Source organism: Halyomorpha halys, unplaced genomic scaffold, assembly GCF_000696795.3.
Source record: "Halyomorpha halys isolate HHAL.00 unplaced genomic scaffold, Hhal_1.1 Scaffold544.1, whole genome shotgun sequence".
NCBI lineage: Eukaryota > Metazoa > Arthropoda > Insecta > Hemiptera > Pentatomidae > Halyomorpha > Halyomorpha halys.
In genome coordinates, this window is record NW_027105730.1 from 649,806 (window position 1) to 660,581 (window position 10,776).

General features: G+C 30.5%; 1 protein-coding gene across 3 annotated transcripts in view; it reads left to right on the forward strand.

Annotated features, from left to right (window-relative positions):
- The window catches only part of LOC106684121 (uncharacterized), a 19,837-nt gene extending 13,813 nt beyond the window's left edge, over positions 1-6,024 (forward strand). For 2 of the 3 annotated variants that reach the window (XM_014426019.2, XM_014426020.2), the window contains exons 5-6: positions 1,233-1,403; positions 5,447-6,024. In XM_014426019.2, the coding sequence (XP_014281505.1) occupies positions 1,233-1,403; positions 5,447-5,852 (577 nt within the window). In that variant the 3' untranslated portion in view covers positions 5,853-6,024. Of the gene's footprint in view, positions 1-1,232; positions 1,407-5,446 lie in introns of all 3 variants that reach the window. The other variant, XM_067053451.1, reaches the window with a different exon arrangement.
- The last annotated feature ends 4,752 nt before the right edge of the window (positions 6,025-10,776 follow it).

The following is a 10,776-nucleotide window of genomic DNA, read 5'->3' on the forward strand; positions in this document are numbered from 1 at the left end:
AATCCTCCGAGGCGCCTGAAAAGAAGATGGCCTCGTGACCTTATATTGTAAACTGTTTTTAGAGTTCTACTACTGGGTAGTTTCTCTACATGCTGTATCATATCATTATGTCATTATGATAAAATTTACTTGTTATATTTTGTATACAGTTGTAAATATCAATAAATAAATAAAAAAAGTTGTCACTCATAATAAAGTGCATTTTTATTAAGACTTATTATAAGGTTGTTGGCTGGCTTACGTTCTCTAGTTCATCCGACTTGGTCTAGCTGGTCCTATACCTCCGATGTCTTCTCTTCTCCCATGATTATAGCCTCCCTGAACTGTTATTCTATGAATGCTCTCTTCCTCCGTTTTTCCTACAGATTTCTCTGCCTCCTTCTCTCACTATATTTTTCATATCTCTACTCTTTTGGCTCTCTTTGTAACCATATAATTGGGTGTTTCTCTGTTGTTTAGAATTTTTAGGGGGTCGTCGTTTTATTTCCCAGAGTCTTGAGGCGAGAGTCTTCCATACATGTTGACTCTCGCCTCAAGTCTCTCCATACATGTTGTATCTTCCGCCGGATGGCTATCCTGTTAGTTACTATTAGGTGTCCCATTGTAAAAATAGCTATACCTCTAAATACGCAATGATTAATTATTAATATTTAAGATATATATTTAACTAAACTAAATTCCTTTTTAACCCAGAATGCTCAATTCACAGCACTAATAATAAAAGATTGATAATATGTATGACTAACCGAGAATAACAGTTTCAGAAATAAAAATACTAGAAGACCTACGATTATTGTTCAACTGAACTTATCAGTCTCAATTCGCAAAGTATGCATTTTACTAACACTGGTGGGACACACATAAAACTAAACCTTTAAGGTCATCGGAATATTATAACCCGTCAATGAGCAAAGCAAATAACGTTGCCGCTACTGCTATGGTCTTGTTTAGTCAAAACCCATTTTTCAAATAGAAAACTAGGATCTCAAACCATGGAGTGAGCAATTATTCTTTGCAAAATCAAGTGACTGGTATCACTACTAGATTTAAATTCTGGCCAACAATGATGTCCTATATTTTGAAAATTTATTTCCATGGGTAAAATTTAAACCTGAATTTAAATTAAAAAAACATAAAATATTTTATGTACAAAAATCATTTGTTATGTAGTTGTTGTGACTGAGTATTGAAGCATATCCTTATTAATATAGAATAATACTATAATTTTATAGGTCTGAAACTGCAGATAAGTTGAACCAAATAACAGCGGAGGAATTATTGAAGAAAATAAACAGCAATGGGATTTTCGATGACAGTACTTTCAAATGCCTCAACCATGGTGACTGTTGGAATAATAATATGATGTTCAAACACGATTGGGAAGGAAAGCCCATCCAACTCAGGTAGTAGTTAAATTACGATATTAATTACGCAAGTAAACAAAAAAGGATTTAAAAAAAATAGTAATAAAGAAATATCGCCAAAATATAGTTCTTTATATATGATATATCTGTAATCTACAGAGTTTGCCAAAAAGCTATTACAATTATTTGTTAATTACTGTAGTTTGGTTTTGAAGAAATACTGTAATAGTAATTTTGCGACCAAAATTGTAATTGCAAGCTGAGCCAAAGTAATTGGAATTACCAATTACATTTTATGTAATTATTATTTATTCCTTGAATCTACTTGGAGGCTACTTTTTTATTTAGAGTTTCCCAGGCTGAATGTAAATAGTATTGTGTATAAGATATAATTTTACTTTAAGTTAAAAATGTTTTTCTTTATTTTCTCTTCTATTTCTTATTTTGTTATAATTTAAATTTATATATTTGTAAATATGATATGAATGTTGTCTATGATCCCAAATACCATTGTTTATAACTATAAGACTGAATGTAATATTACACACACAAAAAAAATATTCATTATAAGATTGGTCACTGGCGTATCGATTTATTGACATCACGATTTATCTATATGTTTTAAAAGATACTGTAAATGAATTTAAAATCAATTTTATGATCAAGCGCTTGCGTATCGATTTATTTTAACTTTTATGATATTTGCTCATAAGGAATATGTTCAAATAAATTTAATTTACAAAGAGTGAAATTAAATGTAATTGGAATTACCAATTACATTTTATGTAATTATTATTTATTCCTTGAATCCCAAGTAATTTTACAATTAACAAGTAAATTTCCAGCTTTCTCAGACCGCTTCTATTGCATCCGTTGTGGAATTTTCCAACTGTTATCCTGTTACATATTCGTTCATTTGTAACTAATCCAGGAGGAAGGACCATTTACAATCGATTGTCCCAACATTTAGCAAATGCAGATCATGTTGTAATTTCGGCAAAAACCGAGCAGCATTATAAGGAACATTCCAGGAATTCGAAGAAGCAGTATTTGAATTAGGCCTAAAGGTGAATGGAGATAAGACAGTGTATATGAAAGGTTCAAGAAAGGATGAGGAAGAGAATAGCAAAGTGACGTTCAGAGACAACAGTGTAAGTACCTGGGAAGCCTGGTTGCAAAAGGCAACAAAGTAGAAAGCGGAATGGAGGCCAGGATAGCTGCAGGAAATAAATGTTATTTCTCACTGCTGAGAGTATTGCAGTTTAGTGCTCTCTCTCCAAAAGAATGAAAGTGGTTGAAGGGGCTATAGTCTTTTTTTTAAATGGAGAAAATAAGAGAGATGAAGAATAAACAATACCATAGATCTCAATATTATATTAGCTTAAACACTTACATTATAGGTTAGAGAATAATCTCAATAATAAAAGAAAGAGTCCCTCACAACTCAGAAGTAAAAAAAAAACCTTCTCCCTGCTCTCGCTCGTCAGTGTTGCCCACGCAGTGTTGCCATCTCACAGTGGCCATTTACAAAACCATCGTAAAGCCAGTGTTGATCTATGGGGGAGAAACATAGCCCTTGCCAAGAAAAGCAGAACAAGGAATGAGGAGCCGATGGATCTGTTCGGGGAACCCAACATCGTGGCTTTAGTCAAAGGAGCAAGAATAAGATGTCTAGGACACGTTGCGAGGATGCTCGATGAAAGGATACCCAAAAAGATACTTTATGACTAACCTGATGGAAAACGGAAAAGAGGACATCCCCAAATCAGATGTCTGGAAGATGTGGAGGAGGATCTGAAGCTATTAAATATTCTAACATGAAAGAGAAAGCAAGATACCGAGGAAGTTGGCTGACTGTGGTTGTGGAGGCCGGGTTCTTGTAGGCAACGTGGTGCCATGATAATATCCTCTTGAGGCCAGGGTCACACAAGGCAGAGGTTTGGGTCCTGCCCCTCAACATTCTCATCTCCGTGGGGATTCCTCTTCATTCCGAAAATCGCTGATGACAACACCACCTTTTATCAAGCTCAAGTCCTGATACAGCGTCCGCAAAAAAGGCATTTCTCAATTACTACAAAAAATTACTACTTTATAAAACAATAATAAAACCTTTTAGGACTTATGGACTAGAATTTTGGAAGATAGTTAAAAACTTAAACATCAAATGCGTTCAATACCTTCAGTCCAAAGTTCTTCGAACAGTCAGTGCCCCTTACTATGTAACCAACAAGACCCTAAATCATCATCTTAATATCCCTTTTTTATCAGAACTTATAAAATCCAAATTCAGCACATTATGCCAAGCTAAACTCATTCATCATCCTAATCCTCTAGCAAAATCCCACAACATAACAATCCTCCCCGAAGGTTAAAACGGCAGTAAAAGACCTATTATAAATAATTATATTGGAGTTCTAGCAATGGCCACACAAATCCCAAAGTGTCAGCAGCTAGGGCCCTCACTCATCCTCCACTGGTTTTTAATATCAGTTATGGGATTGAAAGAGAAGCGCCAGGAGGGTACTTTTTATTTGGAGTTTCCCAAGCTGAATGTAAATAGTATTGTATGTAAGATATAATTTAACTTTAAGTTAAAAAATTGTTTTCTTTATTTTCTCTTCTATTTCTTATTTTGTTATAATTAAATTTATATATTTGTAAATATGATATGAATGTTGTCTATGATCCCAAATACCATTGTTTATAACTATAAGACTGAATGTATTATTACACACAAAAAAAAATATTCATTATAAGATTGGTCACTGGCGTATCGATTTATTGACATTACGATTTATTTATATGTTTTAAAAGATACTGTAAATGAATTGCGTATCGATTTATTTTAACTTTTATGATATTTGCTCATAAGGAATATGTTCAAATAAATTTAATTTACAAAGAGTGAAATTAAATGTAATTGTAATTGCAATTACTCAGCATAAAAAAGCAATCTTATAGAGCAACGTACTATTTAATGGTTATCATATTGTAATAATAGTAAAACTAAAACAATTTAATTACCCATACAATGATTTCTACCCAACTTCGGTATTCAGTAATGTTTAAGCATGACCATGTTCAAATGTGAAGTGTGTGTGTAATTGTATAGAGTAATTACAATTACTCTCCAATATTACAGTAATTGCAACTACTTTCCACTGTTACAGTAATTGTATAGAGTAATATAAATTACTTTCCCTCATACAAGACTGAAAAGACAGAAAACTGCTCGTCGATTCCGAATTACAACGGATTTACTAGACAAACGGTCCAAACTTCCAATTCACTACAGCAGACTGATTTATATAACTATTATAAGGCCTATCTGGACATACGGAATTGAGCTATGGGGCTCCACTAAACCATCTAATTCCTCTCGAATCCAATCCTTACAGTCCAAAATCCTTAATGCTCCTTATTTCGTCACAAATCAAATCAACCATCAGGACCTCAATGTTCCATATGTTGCCTATTTTGCCAGAATCAGATACCATTCCTGCCATAATAAACTTCTCAACCACTCAAATCCACTTGTTTCTGACCGGGCTTCTACTTCACTACCTAATAATCCTAGGCGTCTGAAAAGAAGATGGCCTCGAGATCTTCTCCTTTAGAAGTGTTTTTGGAGTTCTATCAATGGGTAGATTCTCCACATGTTTGTATCATGTCATAATATCACTTACAGCAAATTTACTTGATGTGTATCTATGTATACAGTTGTAAATAACAATAAATAAATTATTAAAAAAAAATTACTTTCCACTATTACAGTAATTGTATAGAGTAATTTCAACTACTTTCACAATTATAGTAATTGTAATTCTTTCTTGCAATGACTTCAGGGTAATTGTTCCTCAAAACCATTTATTTTTTATCTTTTAGACAATCTTAGTGTAATTATAGTGATATATAGGAACAGATAGTTTTTAATAACTCCTGTAATGATTCCTACCCAACCCTGGCATTCAGTAATGCTTAATCATGACCATTATGCGACGTGAATTGAAAGAGACAATACCCTTAAAATATAATAAACAAATAAAGGACAGTTATATCTAAAACTCTTTGTTTTGTTGCAGGTTGATAGACTTTCAGGGACCACATTACAATACTCCTTGTATAGATGTCATCTACTTTATCTATACCAGTATCAAACCCCATTTACGTCGCCAAAACTACAAAAGCCTCGTAGAACACTATTACGAATCCCTAATCACCTCCCTGGACAAGTTTGGCTACAAAGGATCAAAACCAAGTCTAAAAGAAATTGAAGGCGCCCTGAATCAGCTGTCATATTTCGCATTAGCTTTGTTCATAGGCAGTTTCCCAGTAGAAGTATACAAAGGTACCGACGCCTTCGATGTGAACAAAGTATTTAAAACCGGAGGCGAAGAAGGATTCAATTTACGTATATATAGTGAAGATGGAATAATAGAAAAGATCGGGGAAGATATTAAAACGTTTTTAAATTTATGGAGCGATTAATCTGGAAGTGTATTTTATTTATTATTGAAGATCAAAAATTACTGTCAGATTATTTGTAATAAATTATCTTATAAGGTTCTTTATTTAACATTCTCTATTTAAAATTAAGACTGGGATAACAGTAAATAACTGCATAATGAATTTTGAAATAAAAGTATAGTTTCTACTTGTAGTGAAGTCATCTTTATAACCTCTTCCAGTTCATTTCCAGTGTAATTAGTTCTGGAATTTACAACGAAGATGGAAAATTCTAATCGAGAAGGTAATTTCATATCAATCAATTTTGCGATCTGGCGCGTTCCAAAAGGCACCTTTTAAGATCTGCAAGACGTAACATACTCAAAGGACAGCAAAGACTTAGACATTTACATAAGGAGAAGATGGCTGGAGGTACGGTTAGGGAATAACATTAATAAATTATTAAAAAAAATTTTATTTGTGCCAACGTTTCGGCCAGAATTTCCAGCCTTCATCAGAGCTAAGAACAAAAAAAAAAGATTACAACCAGTGAACACAAAGAGATATAGAATTATCAAAGAAAATATATCTACAATATAAAAATTATTAAAAATAAAGTAATGAAAGAAGTGAGAAATAAAACGTATATATATATATTTAAATTCATAGGCAAAATTAATAAATGTATTGGACTTGTCAAAGTTGACAAAGTAAGGAGCATTGAAGATTTTATGAAGGATTTTGGATTGTAAGGATTGAATACGAGAGGAATTGGAAGGTTTAGCGGAGCACCAAAGCTCAACTCCATATGTCCAGATTGGCCTTATTACTGTCATGTAGATCAGTCTTTTGTAATGTGATGGAAGTTTAGACCGTTTGTCTATTAAGTGCTGTAATAGTCGAAATCGACGTGCAGTTTTCTGTCTTTTCTGTCTGGGGTGAAAAATAAATATTTCTCTACCATCCATCATTTGACTACCAGTCTACCAGTGGGCTGATTTTATTTATTTTTTTTTGTTTTTCATCATTTGCCAAGTCACAGGTTACACCACCAATGACCCTCTCAATTTTTCATTAATATCAACCATTTTGATTCAAATTGAAAGTTATAAAATAAATTTAGAGCATTAAATGATGACAAGAGAATTTTTGTTATACAAAAAAGGTTGAATTAGGATCATTTTCCCTCAAATTTTATATTTTTCAAAATCAGTAATTCAAATGAAAATAATGTTAAAGTATATAGATGATATTTTTTGTATATTAAAGAAAAATTTAATAGATATTTGCTGGTAATTCATAAAAAGATTTGATGGGATCGTATGCTTGGCATTTAGATTTGTTTTACGGTAAGTTGCGTTTCGTAAGTCAGGAATATATTTACATTAGTTATTAATTTACATACTGATGTAAATGTACTGCTTGAAGAACTAAATAGTCACCATGAAAAATTAAAGTTCACAATGGAATTAGAAAGGGAAGGTAAATTAAGATTTTTGGATATGTTAATGATAAGGCAAGGTAAAAATATAATCGCAAAATGGACAAAGAAAGAAACAAGTAGTAATACGATATTAAATTATTATTCTTGCCACCCTTATCATATGAAATATAATGTAATAAATAATTATATAAAAAAGGCTATAAGAATAACTGATGATGAACTCTGCACTAGTGCATGCATGCAACAAAACACCAGCACATTATTGATTTTTGAAAATGTTACATAAAGAAAATAACACATTCAAAAGGAAAATACTTGAATTCATTTACATATCTGAAAATATTAATCATAAAGTGAATTTCAAAACAGACACAAGAAATCTGAACCAACACTATGCAGAGATATTAAGTAAAATTAATTTATGAAAAATATAGGATAAATTAAATATTGATAATTATAATTAACCATGATAAGAATTTTACTAATAAAACAAAGAGATAAATTAACAAAAATATAGTTATAATAAATAATTTTAATGCTTGACCTGAGTGGAGGGAAGGTTACAAGCATTGTGATCAATTTTAACAAATAAATGACTGTGATAAAGAATCTTTGTTTTTATTTTAATGTGAAAATTGACTAATTATGTAATTAGACATAATATAGGATATGCTTATTAACAAAATGTTTACCTAATGTTTGAATGTTTCATAGAGAAATTTTTTAATTGACCTGGGCAGAATAGTCTGCATGAAGTGTATTTTAAAATTATTTAGTTCTAAAATTGTTTTAAAGTAAGACTGCATAACGTGAGGCAATATTAAATTTTTTTTTTTTATTTATCGACATTTACATAAAAATTCATCTAGTAAATTAGGTGTAAGGTCATAATGGAGTGATGCAGGCATGTAGATAAACTACCCAATGGTAGCACTCTAATAATATTTCTACATTAGAAGGCCATCTTCTTTTCGGGCGCCTCAGAGGATTGCCTGAAATGGAAGAGAAAGCGATGTTAAAAATTATTGAGGTTGGGTGGTTAGGGATCAGGCTAGACCGGTTATATATGGAATGTTTACGCACGTAAACATTTTTTTTTTTTTTTTTTGGAAGAATGTAAATTATTATTTATTTATTTATTTTTGTTACTTATATCATATTGCACACTAAATAACATTGATATCAATATATTTCTTTTAACTGTAAAAAGTATTCAGTAATATAATGTAAAATATTTGTAAATATGAATACTCAATTGTTTATAATAACAAATTAATAGCGATGAATCTCAGCTCAAGGGATACAAACATTAAAATTTGTTTTCAACAAGGCGACGTTATTAATTTATTATCAACCATTAATATTTTATTTTATGGTAAAGTAGACCTCTCCTTTGTTTGTTACCTTATTTATACTATTAATGATTATATATTTTTTTCTTTTGAGCAATAATTTAATACATTTACAGAATTTCATTGTCCTATAATGTTCAATATTTCAATTAGCGAAAGCTAAAACAAGCGTTTCGGAAATTCTTTAAGACGTTGGATTCCCTTCGCAACATGGCTCATCAAGGTCTTAATGGACGATTTTATTGGTGACATGGAGGATTTTACGAAGTATTTTGGATTGAATGGATTCGATACGAGTGGAATTCAATGGTTTAGTGGATCGTCAAAGGTCAATTCCATATGTCCAGTAGGCATTATAATAGGAATTTAGATAAATCTTTTTTAATGAGATGGAAGTTTAAACCGTTTGTCGGAATAAACGACCAGTTTCCTGTCTTTTCAGTCTTGTGTGAGGATTCCAAGCTAGTCGTTTGTCCAGGCGTTGTTCAAGTTAGCGTATTTGACACAGGTAAGAGCAACATTATTAAAGGATAATGTAATAATGGCAATTTCCGAAGAGATATATGAGAAGATATTCGCTTTCCTCTAGTATGCGCATATTGAAAACAATTTAACCTATTGTGAGTGACTCGTATTATTATTTTTTGATCGAATCTCAAGTTTTCGTATTTTTTTTTTTGTTTCTATACCATTGTAATAATAAAAAAAACAAATTTCTTTATAAAAACAAAGGATTTAGTTTTTGTATATAATAATAATAAGAAAAATCATTTTTATTTTTATCTGTTTATATTTTAACCACCCTAAATTTTGTATATCAATTGGGATATTTTTCTTTATTATTTTATTTTCTAAATTATTTTGGTTTTTGTGAGATTTTACTTTTCTGGTCCTCCCCTTTTTTTCAACCGAGTTTTATTTTTAAACCCGAACAAGAGTATATTTTTACTCGGAAAATATTATTTTTTCATTTACCAAAAACCCCTAGCCCAAACAATTCCTTTATACTTTGCGAATCTAGTGTATTAAATGAATTTTGAATTTTGAATAAAGTTAAAAAATATTCTATACGGGATCATAAACTGTATCCCTCAATTTTTCAACTTTGGGTTTTATTTATGAACCATCATCCATGGTCATGGAAACAAATAAACGAAAAAAATAATGTAAATATAACAATTATAAACAGTTGAAATTTTATCTACCGGTCGTATAAATAAACAAGGTGTCCTTCATTTATTATCTACAATTATAGATAAGCGATGAGAAGATGGAACGAGTTTATTTCAGTGGGATACTGAATTACAACTGAACATCGACAGGTAACAGACTGTGTTAAAATTTTAAGTAATTCGATTGCAAAATTTATTATCATAACCAAAACCTTAAAGTGCCTTACCAATTAAAGGTGAGCATACCGGATTCATTTCAATTTTATATCATGATCATCTTGTTTTACTTTTATCTCAGATAATTTCAATAACCTCCTTGAGCTTTATGATTTGTTAGAGGATTTATTTTATTTATTTTTTCATTACCTTTTTTGGTGGTTTATTTATTTATGTTCTTATTTGATAATTCTGATTTTCGTTTAAACTTTTAAATATGTATATTAACAGTAATTGTACATTTTTGTTTATTATTTTTATTTTACTTGTATTTGATTCTTTTTCATTTTTTTTTTTTATAAGAAGTTAGTCACCGTATGATTTATAATATGATATATGATTTTATTTGTCCTATTTTTAATGTATTTGTTCTGTTAATTAAACTTCGTTTATTCTTTATCTTATCAAAGTCATTATCTTATGATAGTTTATAATTTCATTTTTATTTTGAAATTGAAATTGAATTTTGTATTTTATTAGGCTCTAAGCCTAATTTTGACACCTATGATATTATTCTAAAGGGATTAGTCCCAGAATAAATAGAGAATATTTTTATTACATGTTGCCATATTTTTAAAATTTTCATTTAAAGGGGATTTTTAAATCTAAAAATATTCTCATTCACAGAACATACTTCTTTCAATTCACCATAACACGAATCACAATTTTATAGTTCGACAGTTACTTATCAAACCTATGCAGTATATAAGATATATCAACAATGCCACATTGATACTTTTTATTTACATGAGGTGTAAGTTATGAAATTATTTACTCAAATT